General features: G+C 35.9%; 1 protein-coding gene across 1 annotated transcript in view; it reads left to right on the top strand.

Moving 5' to 3' along the window:
- The window catches only part of ADAMTS19 (ADAM metallopeptidase with thrombospondin type 1 motif 19), a 253350-nt gene that overhangs the window by 192646 nt on the left and 42656 nt on the right, over positions 1-18048 (top strand). The window contains exons 17-18 of the mRNA XM_035014047.1: positions 7475-7632; positions 11638-11791. Coding sequence (XP_034869938.1) covers positions 7475-7632; positions 11638-11791 — 312 coding nt within the window. The remainder of the gene's footprint in view (positions 1-7474; positions 7633-11637; positions 11792-18048) is intronic.

The raw sequence follows: 18048 nt of genomic DNA on the forward strand, positions 1-18048 counted from the left end.
TTAAATATGGGCGTGAACTGACTTCCAACCAATGTGTTTGGGTAACACAGATTAAGATAAAATTATTTAAACAAGTAATGCTGGAATAATTGGGTACTTATGTGAGGGGCAAAAACTGAACTTTAACTCCTACCTCGTATCATACACGAAAATTAACTCAAAATGGAATGGAGATCTACACAAAAAAGCTAAAACTCTAAAACTTCTAGCAAAAAACATAAGAGAGGGGCACCTGGGTGGCCCAGTTGGTTGAGCATGTGGAACTCTTGGTTTCGGCTCAGGTCATGATCTCGGATTTTGGGATCCAGCTCCCACATGGGGCTCCAGGCTCGGTCAGGAGTCTGTTTGAGATTCTCTCTCCCTCTCACTCTGTCTGCCCCCCCCCACCACTCACATGCTCTCGCTCATGCACTCTCTCTCACTCTCTCTAAACAAATAAAATCTTTAAAAAAAAATAAGAGAAAACCTTCAAGACATTGTGGCTGACAAAAATTTCTTTACAACAGATGTGCAAAAATACCAACCCCTTCACCCAAAAATGAATGTGTTTGATTTCATCAAAAGTGAAACTATTGCTCATTAAAGGGCATCACTAAGAAAATAAAAAGGCAAGTCATAGTGTCAGAAAAATATTTGCAAAAAAACTTATCTTTTTAAAAAAACTTGTCTCTAAAATATATAAAAATATAATTTTCCTGAATAATAGATACCAATAAATATTCTTAATTAATGTATTACTTATCAAGGAAACAATAAAATAAAGGTATTTATATTTATTATCCATCTTAAAAGTTATTTTTAGTACATTTAAAGAACTCTGAGCCCCTCCTCTTCTATTTTATAATATATTTTGTTAAAACTGGCAGTAAATTTTCTTCAGTGTTTGAATGTTGGTATTTTCTTTGTTGGAAGGTTTTTAAATCCCAACTTAATTTCTTTAGTGTGTGTCTGTGAATGAGTGTGTATACACTCATATGTGTGTATGTATATGACTGTCCAGGTGATTTCTTCTTTGGTCAGATTTGGTAATTGGTGTCTCCAAAGAATTAAGCCGTTTCCCTTACCTTATCAAATTTATTGTCTTAAAGTGGTTTATCACATTTTTCCTATTATACTACAATGTCTATAACATTATAGCAATATTCCTTCACTCATTTCCCACATTGTTAATTTGTATCTTTCTTTTTTTACTTACTCAAACTAGACTTTTATCAGTTTTCAATCTTTTGAAATAACCAACTTTTGATGTCATTGATCGCCTTTGTTGTTATTCTACTTTCTATTTAATTTGACTTCTGCTCTTTATTTTTCTTCCTACTTACTTTAGGTGTGAATTGCTCATTTTTATACCATTTTCAGGTGGAAACTCAGATAATTGATTTTAGTCCTTTCGTCTTTGCTAATATGACAATTTATCCTTCTAAAAACTGCTTTAGCTGTGTATCACAATTCATGGGTATTGTAATTTTAGTTAAAAATATTTTCAGATTACCATTGTAATTTTCTACTTTGACCCATGGGTTATTTATAAATGTGTTGTTTAATTTCCAAATACTTGTAGATTTTTAAAATAGATAATTTGTTAATGATTTCTAGTTTCAATCTATGTGGTTAGAGGATTCACTGAGTGTGATTTCAGTTGAGACTTGTTTCATGGCCCATGGCTCATGTTGGTTAATATTACATTTATACTTTAAAAAGCTATATTCTGTAGTTGCTGACTCTTCTCTAAATATTGCTTAATTAGCTCCATTTGGTTTACATTTTCTGTATTCCTATTGATTTCCTTCTTGTTTTATAAATTAGGGAAAGAGAACTACACTCCAACTGAAATTGTGGATTTGTCCATGTCTCCTTTCAATTATGTCAGCTTTGCTTCATGCATTTTAATGCTCTCTTACACATTTAGGATTGTATGGTTTACTTAGTAAGTTTTAAATGTCATTTAGAATTTTACATTTAAAGTAATTTAAATTTAAATGGCATTTTTAAAAATTCTCTTTTTATCTCTCCAAGTATTCCTTGCCCTGAAGTCCATGCTATCTGATACTGATATAGCCAATACATCCTTTTTATGATTAGTGTCTTATGCTTAATTTTTCCCATCCTTTTAGGTTTAATCTACCTATGTTTTATTTTTAAAGTGCATTCTTCTAAATTGAATATAGTAGGGCCTTTTTTCCCCCTCTGGCCTGACAGTCTCTCTCTTTTAACCAATACCCTTAATGCATTTGAACATAATATAATTATGGATACATTGAATTATTTTCTGTTTTCCAATCCTTTTTATTCCTTTTTCCCTATGTCTGCGTCTTCTGTTGGACTGAGGGTTTTTGTTTTTAGCATTCCACTTAATCTCTTGTTTGCTTATTTGCTGTATATAGCTCTTGTTTTATATCTTTAATGGTCGCTTTAGGATTTACAGTATACATTTTTAACTTATTACAGTCTCCTTTCAAATTATATGATACCACTTTGCATGTAATGTAAGTTCCTTAAAAGTATATTTCCCTTTGCCTGTTTCCCTTCCTTTGTGCTATTATGCGTTTTATTTCTACATTTCATATAGTCACTTTATTTTCATATATGCCTCAGTCACCAAAATAGATTTTAATCATTTTTGCTTTAAAGTCAATCATCCTATAAAGAACTTATGAATGAAAAAGAAATACTTATGTATTTGTACCAACATTCTTCATGCCTTCACATAGACCACCGTTTCCACCTGGAACCATGTTCTTTCAGCCTGAACAACATCCTTTAACATTTCTTGCAGAGCAAATCTGCTGGCAGCAAAATTCCCAGATTGTGTTTACTGACAGTGTATTTATTTTTCCTCCTTATCTGAAGGATATTTTCACTAGATATAGAATTCTATATTTTGTTTGGTTTTGCTTTATTTTGTTTTGTTTCCTTCACTTTAAAGGTAATGGTTCATTGTCTTCTGGCCTCTATTAGTTCTGATGGTATATCCAGAAAATTTGTAATCTTTTTTCCCTTTATATATAAAGTACGTTTTTAGGATTTAATATTATTCTCCCTATCCTTGGATTCTAGCAGTTTGATTATGATGTACCTTGGTGAGCTTTCCTTGTGCTTTTCTTGCTTGGGTTCCATTGTATTGATTAGTACAGTAAGTTTATGGTTTTCAACTTTGGAAAAATTTGGAGCATTATGTATTCAAATAATTTTTTTGCCTACCTCCTGTTCTCTGGGATTCCAGTTACACCTGTATGAGTCTACCAGGTTTTTCCCATGGGTCACTGATGCTCTGTTCATTTTTTTAAAAGGTTTTATTTATTTATTTGACAGAGAGAGAGTGAGAGAAAGTACAAGCAGGGGGAGGGAGAAGCAGGCTCCCCACTGAGCAGGGAGCCTGATGAGGGCTCAATCCCAGGACCTTGGAATCATGACCTGAGCTGAAGGCAGACGCTTAAGCGACTAAGCAACCAAGGCACCCCACTCTTGTTTATTTCTTCAGCCTTTATTTTTCTCTCTGCATTCCACTTAGTTCTAACCTGTCAGCTTCTCATCAAGTTCACTGGGTTATTGTGCCATGTCTAATCTGCCCTTAAGCCCATTTAGTGAATTTATTGTTTCAGATATTTTATATTTCTCTTCTGAGGAATTTGATTTGGTTATTATAGTTTCCACTTTTCTCTTTAATATTATAGGTTTTTCTTTAAATTCTTGTGCATACTGAACATATATATATAAGCTTTTGTAAAGTCTTGGTCTGCTGGTTTCATCATCTCTATTATTTCTGGGTCTAATTTTATTGAGAGATTTTTTTCCCTGATTATGGGTCACGTTTTCTGAACTTTTTCACATATCTAGTAATTTGTTGGTTGGATGCTGGACACTGTTAATGTGAGAGTGCCAAATGGCTATTCTTTTTATTGATTGTTGAGCTTCATTTTGCTGTCCACTTAATTGAATTGCAGATCAGCTTAAGTTCTTGAAGGTTTTGTGAAGGCTTTGTTAGGGTGGATCCAGAGTAGCCTTTATTCTAAGACTAGGCCAACCTTATTTCTAATGTGCAAAATTTTTTAAGGTGTTCCACTCAAGACTCTGTTGTATATTCAGTAGGATCTATCCACTCTAATTGAATAGAACTCATATGTCTGCCAACCCTACATGAGCTCCAGGAATTTTATCATTTCTAGGCTCGATGTAGTTGCTCTTTTCCCAGCCTTGAGAAATCTCACCACACTTATTTGCAGCTTGGTATGTAGACACAGGCTCAAAGGAACACCTTTGCAGATTTTTAAAGCTTGTCTGTGCAACTCCAATACTCCATAAAATAGATTCCAGATGCCTCAGGCGATTTGAACTCCATTCTCTGCATTGTCTTCTCACTGAAGCCCCCCTTATCTATGCTCTGCTTGAGTTCCCCCCTCCCTATGGTTTGTTCTGAGAAATATCTTCAGACAGAAAGTCAAGCAGTTTTAGAGATCACATTTGTTCTCCTTCTCTTAGGGACCTCAGTTCTCTCTTGCTGTTGTCCAGTGTCTGAAAACAGTCGTTTCATACACTGTTCAGTTTTCTCATTGCCAAAAGTACGAGAGATAGTACAATTCCACTTACTAAGGTATGGCCAGAAACAGGTTTTCTAAAAATACATTTTTTGAGTTAATGAATTAAAAACAAAAACAAAGAACAAGAAAAATTGCTTATTCAGCATACTGATTCTTCATATGCTATTAAGCTTATAAATTATGTGAGTTTTCAGGTACGTGTGTGTGTGCCATTTTGGGGGAAATGCTGAATTCCAGAAATATCAATTGAGTCTAAACATTATACTATAGCCCCAGAGGGTTTTTTAAGGCATTTTTATTAGAGATTTTCAGGAATTATTTCTTTATAATTATGTCCTGAGTGTATGTTGAAATACAGAAAAAATATGGAATTATAGTGGTCACAGTTACAAATCTAGGCCAAAAACGTTTCTTAAAATATTTAATAGATTTTGAGAAATTCAAGGAAGTATTTTACCTTTTAGGCAAAATCACTTTTTTTTTATTATGTTATGTTAATCACCATACATTACATCATTAGTTTTTGATGTAGTGTTCCATGATTCATTGTTTGCGTATAACACCCAGTGCTCCATTCAGTACATGCCCTCTTTAATACCCATCACCAGGCTAACCCATCCCCCCACCCCCACCCCTCTAGAACCCTCAGCTTGTTTTTCAGAGTCCATTGTCTCTCATGGTTCATCTCCCCCTCCGATTTCCCCCCCTTCATTCTTCCCCTCCTGCTATCTTCTTTTTTTTTTTTTTTTCTTTTAACATATATTGCATTATTTGTTTCAGAGGTACAGGTCTGTGATTCATCAGTTTTACACAATTCACAGTGCTCACCATAGCACATACCCTCCCAGTGTCTATCACCCAGCCACCCCATCCCTCCCACCTGCCATCACTCCAGCAACCCTCAGTTTGTTTCCTGAGATTAAGAATTCCTCATATCAGTGAGGTCATATGATACATGTCTTTCTCTGATTGACTTTAGGCAAAATCACTTTTTTAATCAGTTTAGCATTTTCTGAAGTATATCCATTTATAGATGGTAATAGCTATTTGCAAAGTGTTAAGTTTTCTGTCAACATATTACCTCTTCAAGTTTAAAATTCAAGTTAAAAATGAATACTTATATATTTTTCATAAATCTGAAAATATGTATGCTTAATATCTTATCTAAAACATACTTTATATGCAGTATATGGCAAAGATCTTATTTGGGAGAAATTAAGATTGATAAGGTAAAATTTCAGTAATTTTATTGATATGTCACTTACAACAATGGGAATATCAGCCCCAGAAAAATCCCTCTGTGGGACCTTTAAGACCTTCCCATTTGTAGCTCCCTCAGTCCTGAATGTTCTCTCTCTGCTTCTTTTTTCCCCTGGCTTATAGCCTCGGGAAATGATGTCCTTCAGACAAGTTTTTCTTCATTCTTCCTACACGAGTTCCAGCGAATTCCAGTTAGATTATAAATTCCATAAAGCTGGAGAACATATTTATAATTGTTAATTTTAGGAGGTCCCACAACTTTGAGTATATCCTACTTTGTACTTTATTGGTTAATAAGTAATTATTCAGTCATGATGAAATATTTTACATGAAAAAGTTGCTTCAGAGAAGGTATTCAAAAATGGTACTCTCAGTGACTGTTATGGAAGCCTACATTGGTGCAACCTTTGTGAAAATCAACTTGAAATTGTTTTTCAATCTTTAAATGTTCCATTATTTGGCTCTGTAATTCCAAATCTGGGATTCTCTCCAAGGGAAATAATCAGATACACATATATTTAGCATACAGTGTATTTATCTGTATACTTATTTATATTATTTATAATATAAAAACTGGGAAACCAAATATTCAATAAATGGAGATTAGTTTGAATGATATTTAGGAAGATTTATTGGCTTAAGTTTTCAAAACATTTTCATAGAATTATGACATAAAAACCTTCAATTAATCTTCATGTAGATGTCTCTTAGGATGAGAATTCAATTATATACAAGAGCCTGGAAGTTTAAACAAATAAATCATTTGAAACAAAATAAGAAGGAATCCTTAGTTTAAAATGGTAACTATGACATTTCAGTTCCTTGTCATGAATCTTATTTAAATAGTAGCAGAGATCAGATCAAAGAAAAAAGAAAGAAAAAATTAATATAGGTAAACAAAGTTATTCTGTAAAATCCTGTATAAATGATGGCTGTTTATAGGTAAGAATTAGCATTCATCTTCCATTCTTGTACACAGCAAATCACAAACGTGATGTTCAAGAGTCCTGAGTTCTGTTTATAAAACCAACACATATGTTTGAATTGTTTTGTGATGAATATAACCTTGTCATCCTGATCTGTTTGTTAACACGCTTTTTAATGACCTTTCCTTAATCACTTTTTTGGGTGGCATGGGACACACAGGGCATGTAAAAGATGTAGTGTCAGCCCTCACATTCTCCACGGGATTACTGCATAGACAACACAGATACAGAGTCTTTTTTTTTTTTTTTTTAAGTTTTTAGTTCTAGGTAATCTCCACACCCAAAGTGGAGCTCAAACTCACAACCCCGAGATCAGGAGTCACATGCTCTACTGACTGAGCCAGCCAGGTGTCCCTGGACACACATAGTCTTAAGATAACAATCTGTTAAAGAATAAATAATTATGGGCCAAAATACGGGTTACAGATGTCAAATGTCCAGAGGAGGTTGGAAGAGGCAAAGATAAATGTGGCTGCGTAGCTGTAGTCAGCGTGAGGAGGGAAGGCGAGCTTATGGCATGTGCTCTGACTATGTACTTCCCTAAAGAGGAGATGCCTTGTGTCTTACACCGGGGAGTTTTAACCCATTAGTTTAGAAATGAATGAACTGCTTTTAACAAAATCATGTGAAGTGGATATTGATTAATGATGCTGACTTGTTCAATTGTAATATTTTTGAACCTCTTTATAGCTCTACGAGACACTGGAAAACAGTCTATTAATAGTGACTGGAAGATCGAACACTCGGGAGCTTTCAACTTAGCAGGCACTACTGTCCATTATGTAAGACGAGGCCTCTGGGAGAAGATCTCCGCTAAAGGTCCTACTACATCACCTTTACACCTCCTGGTATGAGGGGACCAACTGATAACATTGCATAATCAACTTCCTATATCAAAGGCCATTCCCACTGCACCTTCTCTAATCTTTTTTCCAAGTTTGAATTGTCAGGTAGACATTCAAAATTATTTAAGGGGGGGGTTTAGGTTTTCATTTTAATGTGTTTTAAATCATGATGTCAAAACCAAAAATTATTGTGAGAAGAGCAAGACGTTTTAGGGAATTCACAGACTCAAAGTAGAAGTGAATTGTCAGGCAATAAGGAGCCTGTTTTTTCTAAAAGAGCAGTTTTACCAGCAGCGGCTTAGTGAATTACTAACAGGAGTGGGTGTCTGTAAAGATAGTGTTATAATATGGCAACTCGTAGCATCCATGGAATGGGCATTTTCTGAATCTGCATAAAATGCCTTTGATAAAATGATAACTTGCGTGGGAAAAGCTTTGGTAAACGTATCTAACAATGCTTCCAATTACCCTCTTCTGTTTTTTTACTGGATGAATTGATTCCTGTTAAGAATTATGAAAGTTTGAATCTTTGGGATGATACCTTTCTTTACTATGTAGTAGATGACTGCGTCTGAGGCAGGACAGAGGATGGAGTGAAGGAAGCCGAACAGTGAGGCTCTGCATCCAAGCTGGTGGCTGGTTCACATGCTCCTTTTGACCTTGAACTTTGCAGTCAGTGGTAATGTCTCAGGAGCCTGAAGACTGACTGCATAGCTGGCATGTTCTCCATCCTAGTGGCAGAGTCTGGAATTCAGACACTTCAACACCTCCTTAAGTCCACACATAAAAACAACTCTAAAACACGATCATCTGACTGTTTATTTGGAGTGTGGTGTGCCACATTATTTAATATCGCCGCACGATTCAAGCTGAATTTGTCTTCAATTGGAGACATCTGTGTCGCTGGTCTAGTAGCCAGAGTTCAAATCACTTATCAGCCCGTTTGCTTTTCCTGCTTTAATGTGCCTACAGATCACCTGGGGTTCTTGTTAAAATGTACATTCTGATGCATTTGGTCTGGGAGGGACCTGAGATCTGCATTTCTAACCAGCTCCCAGCTGATGTCACTACTGTTGGTCCAGGGACCACATTTCAGGTCACAGTTTTTTATAGAACTGCAATCGTGGGCCTGACCAACAGGAATGAAGGGAGCAAAGTGAGATAGATGCATGGGAACCTTCTGCTCCAAATCATCATAATAATGATAATACATCCCATTCACTGCGCACTGAGTCAGATACTGTTCAAAAGTACTTTGCTCATTACAGCATTCAGTCCTCACAGAAACCGTGTGATATGTATCATTATTACGCCAATGTACAGATAAAAAAAAAACTAAATATGAAAAAGTTAAGTAATGTGCACAGTGTCTCCAAGTAAGTTATTTAGCTGTGAATAAACCAGGTATTAATCAATCTTTGATGCTGCCTCTCTGACGGAAGGCTCAGCTCTAAGCTCTTTACACCAGACAACGTGGGATCCCAAGTATGCACATACTTTCAATAACTGTGTTCTTCATCTCCTTCCAGATCCTTTGGATCCTATTATTTAATTTGAATTAGAAGCTCTACTCTGTGCCTTGGGCCATCTGGAGAGAGAAAAAAAAATGACTAAACAAACATTGTATGACCAATATCTGGCTCTTTCCATGATTGGGTCACTTATAATAACAACATTATCAACAACAAACATATTTTTTAAGGATGGGTTTGCAGAGAAAGCCATCAGGTGACCTGCCTTAGATGAATGTAACCTACATTTTTTTTATGGAACAAGAACGGAGCTCTTTATTGAGCCTCTAATTCAAAATCTTTAAACAGTATATGAGACCTCAGTGTTGGGCGGGGGAGTCTCCTTGCTGCAGAATCCTTAATCTGACTGGTAATTACCAAGGTTTTTCCTGGAAGCATGAAGCATAATTAAAATCAGTGAACTATGTCTAAAAGAAGGCATCTATGTGACCTGGATTTATTCAGTAATCCAAGGGAAACTGCACTTCTAAGGTATTTTTCCTTAATGACTATTACAGATTGAAAGCCGGTACTGGATTTTGAAAGGCAAGACCTTTTGCTGCCATGCTTCCCTGTGTGCCCCCTCCACTGTAACACGGTCACACTTTCCTTCTTGCAAAACTCTACTGCCAAATCCGAATGGTTTAAGAAAGAGCTAATGATTTTGTAGCCAATGTCTTTATTTTAAGTGGCATTAGAGATTCAAGGACAATCTAAAGTTCTATCAATGAAAAGGTAGTTTTTTAAGGAAAAATAGACATGTTTTTATTAAGTTAAAGAAGTTGCCAAAGAGCTATAATTTATATCCTTTTTATCAATTTAAAAACTATGTAATAGTCTGGTTATGTCCATAAACAAGATAAGTCAATCTCTGTCTCTCTCTTTTTTAACGTATTTAGCTGGAGGTCCCTTATAACTGGCGACATCAAATGAGATATTTAAGGCCAAAGTAAGCACTGTGATGTACTTAGAATGAGTACCCCGGTATGTTATGTATATGTGAATTTGAAAACTATTATATTTATTGTTGATAGAGCTAATTTACAATTCCATTATGTTAGTTCCCAAATCCACGTATTAAAATATACCTTAGCATTTCTGTTGATATATTGAGCAGAGTATTAAGATGAAGAAGCAAAGAAAATTAACCCTGTGCCCGTGTCCAGTTTTTCACACTGAGCATTAACTCTGAATTACCTGTCATTACAACTACCTTGATAGAGGTTTAATATCAAACAAAGTTCTTGAACAATTTAACATAATTTAAATTTTAGATACATTTTTATGCATGATATTGTATTATATAGATTGCTTTCGTAAATCCTCAGATTCATAGAAGTGATATAATCCATGGGGTTGTTTGACATATTTTGTGCAAATGTATTTATAAAGGAACATATATTCTCATTCATTCTTTCATTTAAAATGAGCATACTTCAGGCATTTTTTCCCTTCATTTAAAATAGATCTGATTGCCGGGAGCCTGGGTGGCTCAGTCGGTTAAGAGACTGCCTTCAGCTCAGGCCATGATCCTGGAGTCCCAGGATCCAGTTCCTCATCAGGCTCCCTGCTCAGCAGGGAGGCTGCTTCTCCCTCTACCCCTCCCCCTTCTCGTGCTCGCTTGCTCTCTCAAATAAACAAATAAAAATTTAAAAATAAAATAAATCAGATTGCCCATGATGATGCACTCCTAAGCTTGGCAGTGAGTACCAGGGGAGAGCAAAACAGACATGGTCCCTGCTATGGGTTAGTCCAGTGTGTGGCCCGGAGTTCAGTCATTCTCAGATATTTCTCATGGTTTATTGCACTGTTTATATATGTGTACATAACTGTACCATTATTAAGTTAATATTTATTTTAAAAGTTCAGTTGAATATAAATTTCTTTTCAAACAAAATGATCTTTCCTACAAATGGAAAATTAATAATCTTGCCAAAACTGAAAATTAACAGTAAGCAACATGGAAAGGTATTATGGTCCTCTGGTCAGTTAGACATTCTCTACCCTTATGGAGTGAAGTGATTCTCGTGGTCTTGTATCCTCTTCCTCCACTGACACAGGGACTTATTATCCATCTTCCTGTTTTATATGAGTGGAAAGGCTACATTTGATAATAGATTGTGGGTTATATCTTGATGTTAGATAGGACAGATAACCCCATCCCCTCTACTAAAGTCATCATCTACATATATCATACTTTGGAAAACTGCCTGGTCCATTCATCGACTTGAAAAAAATGACCCGATGTCTCTGACCTCATTCAGGTGGGCTGTTTGTCATGATGTCTTTAGCTCAGGGGTAAGTATGTAACTCCGAACTTTGCAGAAGTATGTCACTTTGAAGATTTCAGTAATCATGTCACAATTCTACATATAAAAGGAGTGTGCACACCATGCAATAAGCATTTTAAGGTATCAGTTATCCTTAGTATTATACTTCACATTGTCTGTGCTCTCCTTTACCCTATTGCTGCCTTGATCACTTTCATATTTTATAGGTGCTGCTATTTCAGGACCAGAATTACGGCCTTCACTATGAATATACTATCCCATCAGACCCTCTTCCAGAGAATCAGAGCTCAAAAGCGCCTGAACCCCTTTTCATGTGGACGCACACAGGCTGGGAAGATTGTGATGCCACGTGTGGAGGAGGTGAGGGATTTTCCAGTATTTATCTTATCAAAACAGCAGTTGCTTTCTGATTTATCATTGATAATTAAGGCACATTTGCAAGCCCTTATCTGGAATTCCAAACTCCATAAAGGATTGGAAACTGAAAGATTTTTGTGACACGTGTAATGTCTAAATGCCTGAACTCTTGTGTGGCAAAATCTGACGTGAACTGAAGAAAGGCCATTTACAGTTAGTCTTTGCATTGCTTTGCATAAATATTAATGCATTTGCCTACAGGGACTGCCCTAGACACCACACAAGTTGTTCTGCCACATATATGTGCTTTTCTATTTACTTTCTATGTTTACTTTTTTATTTTTATAAAATTTACAAAGTTCTAAATTCCAGAGTACATCTACCCACAAGAATTGCAGACCTGCAATAAATATAAAGGTGCTATGAAAGAGTAACATCGAACTTGCTTCTGTGCCATCCACATACTTAGTTTGAATAGACAGAGCACCTGAAGAAAATCATTTAATTTTCCCTATTCCTTTATTTTGATTCTTCAAAAGTGTCTGTCACTATGTTCTATAATAGAGATGTATTCTGAAATTTCACTCAACAGTTTTAAATTATTTTTTCATATTAGAAGTTAGCAGGTAAAAAAACCAAATTGCTTCAGCATAAAATGTAAGATTAGCAAATCACTTAATCTTACTAATGAGACCCTTGAGGACCAGAGATTAAACAGATGGTCAGTGACTCTCAGAACCAGTGAGGCCAAGGCAAGATCTCAGGGCATGAGGCTCCCAGCTTCCCTTTGTATCCCATATGTCAGCAGTGTAGATTCCATTTGTGTTCTGCACTTAATAACAAATTTTCTATAGTTCTTTAGTAATAGCTTCCTCCTAAGGCTGAAAGGAAGCATTATATTAAATTTTATAAAAATACTATATATATAATATATATGTGTATATATAACATATGTATATATAATATAAACAAACTAGTTTATAACATACATAACATATATATGTATATTGTATTATATATAATACATATTATATATAGCATAAGTATATTATGTATATATTGTGCAATATAATATATAAATAATATAAACAAAACAGTATATATAATATATAATATAAACAATATATAATATGACTATATATAATATAATTATATATAAGATATACACATATATCATATATTGTGCATATATTATCATAATATAATATATACATAATATATATACATTATATATATGTAATATATATGTAATACATAATATAACTATATAATATAAATAATATATAAACTAGTATATATAATATATAACAAATAAACTAGTTTATGACATATATATAACATATGTATATATAATAAAAACACTCATTTATATTATACACATTATATATAATATATACACATTATATAGATAATGTATATATACACATGTATATAATATAGATAATGTATATATACAATATGTGTATATATCTATATTATATATATATTATGTGTATAATATAAATTAGCTTGTGCAAGAGAAGTGGAATATCAGTTTTGTTCTCTAGGCAAGAAACTGTTGATACACATAGCCTAAGTGTACTGTAGCAAGAGTGGGCAAAGGTATACATTAGACTAACATGTGGGGGAGAGTGTTTGGGGGAAGAGGAAACAGAAAATATACAATATAAGTAAGTAACATAGTATCAAATTGTGGTGAATACTCTGGATAAAAATTAAGCAAGATTGAGAAATAAATATGGGTTGGGAGTTGAGAAGGGGTAGGTGCAGAATACAGTGGTCCAAAAGGTCTCAGTTAGGAGATCACACTGATTTAAAAATTTGCAGTGGGGGGTGCCTGAGTGGCTCAGTCGTTAAGCGTCTGCCTTTGGCTCAGGTCATGATCCCAGGGTCCTGGGATCGAGCCCCGCATCAGGCACCCTGCTCAGCGGAGAGCCTGCTTCTCCCTCTCCCACTGTCCCTGTCCCTGCTTATGTTCCCTCTCTCACTGTGGCTCTGTCAAATAAATAAATAAATAAAATCTTAAAAAAATAAATAAATAAAATTAAAAATAAATAAAAATCTGCAGTGAGTGTGAATGGACACCACCTATGAGGGTATCTGGTGGGAATGAGTTCCAGGCAAAGGCTCGGAGGCAGGAGTAGAGCTGGCGAGCTCAGGGAGTAGTAAAAATGCTAGGATGGCCTTCCTTTATTGAGTGATGTGAGACGCCATTGGAGAATTTGAATAAAGGAGTGACTTGTTCTGGTTTTATGTTTTTAAAAGTTATTTCTGTTTCTGAGTTGAGAGTAGATGGAATAAAAGAAAAGAGTAGAAGTAAAGAGATCAGTTAGAAAGTTACTACAGCAGTCCAAGAAAGAGATGAAAGTAGTTTGACCACAATGGTAGCAGAGGACGTAGGGGGAAGTGGTCAGGTTCTGTGTATTTTTGAAAATAGAACTAATAGAATATGTTGAAAGACTAGATGTGGAGTGTGAGAGAAAGAAAGATGTCAGGGATTGACTGTGATGGTTTTGGCCAAGCAACTGGCAGGATGAAGTCACCATTACCTTACCTAGGAAAGCCTGTGCAACAACAGGATTAGGAAAGAGTTTGATTTCCAACAGAAGTTTGAGATCCCTATTGGACATCTAAGTGTGATCAAGTATGATCTATAAGTCAGGTATTCAGGAGAGAAGATCAGAGTAGAGATAGAAAATATATGGATGGGACGCCTGGGTGACTCAGATGGTTAAGCATCTGCCTTCGACTCAGGTCATAATCTCAGGGTTCTGGGATCGAGCCCCATGTCAGGCTCTCCGCTCCGTGGGGAGCCTGCTTCTCTGTCTCCCTCTATTGCTCCCCCTGCTTGTACTCTCTCGCTCTCTCTGTTGAATAAATACATAAAATCTTTAAAAAAAAAAAAAAGAAAATATATGGATGATATTTTCAAATGCTGAGACTAAATCAAGTCACTTAAGGAGTGAGTGACAAGAGAGAGAAGCTACTAAAGGATTGAGCCTTGGGACACTCTACCATTTAGAATTTAGAGAGAGAAGGAACCAGCAAAGCAGATTAAAATGAGTGGTCACCAACACAGGAGAAGAAGCAGGCAGAAGAGAATGCTTTCCTGTTAATCAAGTGAGGAAGTATTATAAGAAGGAGGGAATGATCAACTCTATCCAAAGCTATAAAGTAAAAAATAATGTGGACTGAAAATTGACTATTACATTTAAATATATTTATTATATTTTAAAATGTGCTTATTGCATTTAAATATATGTACTGTATTTTAAAATATATTTATTATATCTAAATATATTTATTATATTTTATTATATTTGAGACATAGAGGTCAATTATGACCTTGTCAAAAATAATTTTAATGAAGTTTTTGGCTCAAAAGACTAAATGGAGTGGGTTCAAAAGAAAATTGAGGGAATGAGATTATATAGGACACACTTAGCTCCTGAGGATATAGAGTAATTACAGCAGAAGGATGTCAAGTTTAAAAAAAAATGTTATCAGTCATCCTTGCCACAGTGACATTTTCAAAGGCCATGTTTCTCCTGGGCCCCCATTATTGCCAAGTGACGTGGGATCCTCTGCCTTCCCGTCCCCTCCTGCTAATGTTCCCATAACACACCCAAAGTCCCATTCTTTAGTGATGCCAGGGGCCATTTCACTTAGGGGATTCTGCTTCACATCCTTTATCCAAATAAAAACCAAAAACACAAATAGAAACAAACACATTTGAAATGAAAATTTATATGGTTAGACTTTTCTCTTTAATATAACTCAGACAAGAAAGACCAGCCCCCATCCAATGGTGGGCTGTGGAGGAATGGAGTGATAAAAAGGTTGAGTTCTTATTATAGCACCAAAAGGCAGTTATTAAAATCCATTTGTATTTGAAAGTCCAGACAGGAAAATGTTTGCCCAGTAAATTTTGTTTTCCTCATTTTTTTCTTGCTTCTGTAGTTGCTATCTAATTGGAGCTACGTCAGAAGTAAACAGACAGGGTTTATCAATGTTCACTTTGAACAAACAAATTTGGGGGGTTAACATTTTTTCCCCAAAATCACATTAATTACAACATAGAATATGTTTTGCCAGTTACCAAAACTTAAGGAATAGAGGTTGCTGTAAATTCCTTAAGTTCCAGATTCAGAATGGCTTTTAGATATTCTTAAGCATAACTTCTTAATTATTAACATGAGAAAATTTAAATGCATAGAGATTAAGTGACTTTTCAAGGCCACATGCCCAGTGGGGGTAGAGGTCAGATTAGAATCCAGGACTCCTAAATTCAAATCTTCTCTCCTCCTCAGGTCTCATACTTTCTTCAAGAGCAGCTCAGAAGGCTAAATGTCATTTCTTTTCACAAAATAGAGCATGTCCCGTAGAGATCATATAAGTTTTGTTTGGATTCAGAGAGATGTTTTATTTAATCTGTTCAATAAGAATTTAGATATGCCCCTATTTTTTTAATTTAATTTTATTATGTTGTGTTAATCACCATACATTACATCATTAGTTTTTGATGTAGTGTTCCATGATTCATTGTTTGCACATAACACCCAGTGCTCCATTCAGTACGTGCCCTCTTTAATACCCATCACGAGGCTAACCCATCCCCCCACCCCCTCCCCTGTGAAACCCTCAGTTTGTTTCTCAGAGTCCATGGTCTCTCATGGTTCATCTCCCCCTCCGATTTCCCCCCCTTCATTTTTCCCTTCCTACTATCTTCTTCTTTTTTATTTTTTTTAACATATAATGTATTGTTTGTTTCAGAGGTACAGGTCTGTGATTCAGCAGTCTTACACAATTCACAGCGCTCGCCATAGCACATACCCTCCCCAATGTCTACCACCCAGCCACCCCATCCCTCCCACCCCCCACCACTCCAGCAACCCTCAGTTTGCTTCCTGAGATTAAGAATTCCTCATATCAGTGAAATCATATGATACATGTCTTTCTCTGATTGACTTATTTTGCTTAGCATAATACCCTCTAGTTCCATTCACATCGTTGCAAATGGCAAGATTTCATGGGGGCTTTTTTTGATGGCTGCATAATATTCCATCATATATATATACCACATCTTCTTATCCATTCATCTGTTCATGGACATCTTGGCTCTTTCCATAGTTTGGCTATTGTGGACATTGCTGCTATAAACATTGGGGTACACATACCCCTTCGGATCCCTCCATTTGTGTCTTTGGGGTAAATACCCAGTAGTGCAATTGCTGGGTCGTATGGTAGCTCTATTTTCAACTTTTTGAGGAACCTCCATACTGTTTTCCAGAATGGCTGCACCAGCTTGCATTCCCACCAACAGTGGAGGAGGGTGCCCCTTTCTCTACATCCTTGCCAACATCTGTCGTTTCCTGACTTGTTAATTTTAGCCATTTTGACTGGTGTGAGGTGGTATCTCATTAAGGTTTGGATTTGGATTTCCCTGATGCCAAGCGATGTTGAGCACTTCATGTGTCTGTTGGCCATTTGGATATCATCTTTGGAAAAATGTCTGTTCATGTCTTCTGCCCATTTCTTGATTGGATTCTTTGTTCTCTGGGTGTTGAGTTTGAGAAGTTCTTTATAGATTTTAGATACTAACCCTTTATCTGATATGTCATTTGCAAATATCTTCTCCCGTTCTGTCGGTTGTCTTTTGGTTTTGTTGACTGTTTCCTTTGCTGTGCAAAAGCTTTTTATCTTGATGAAGTCCCAATAGTTCATTTTTGCCCTTGCTTCCCTTGCCTTTGGTGATGGTTCTAGGAAGAAGTTGCTGCAGCTGAGGTCGAAGAGGTTGCTGCCTGTGTTCTCCTTTAGGATTTTGATGGACTCCTGTCTCACATTGAGGTCTTTCAACCATTTTGAGTCTATTTTTGTGTGTGGTGTAAGGAAATGGTTCAGTTTCATTCTTCTGCATTTGGCTGTCCAGTTTTCCCAACACCATTTGTTGAAGAGACTGTCTTTTTTCCATTGGACATTCTTTCCTGCTTTGTCGAAGATTAGTTGACCATAGAGTTGAGGGTCCATTTCTGGGCTCTCTACTCTGTTCCATTGATCGATGTGTCTGTTTTTGTGCCAGTACCATACTGTCTTGATGATGACAGCTTTGTAATAGAGCTTGAAGTCCGGAATTGTGATGCCGCCAGCTTTGCTTTTCTTTTTCAACATTCCTCTGGCTATTCGGAGTCTTTTCTGGTTCCATACAAATTTTAGGATTATTTGTTCCATCTCTTTGAAAAAAGTGGATGGTATTTTGATGG

This window comes from Mirounga leonina, unplaced genomic scaffold (assembly GCF_011800145.1).
Source record: "Mirounga leonina isolate KUSES-001 unplaced genomic scaffold, KU_Mleo_1.0 Mir_168, whole genome shotgun sequence".
Lineage (NCBI taxonomy): Eukaryota > Metazoa > Chordata > Mammalia > Carnivora > Phocidae > Mirounga > Mirounga leonina.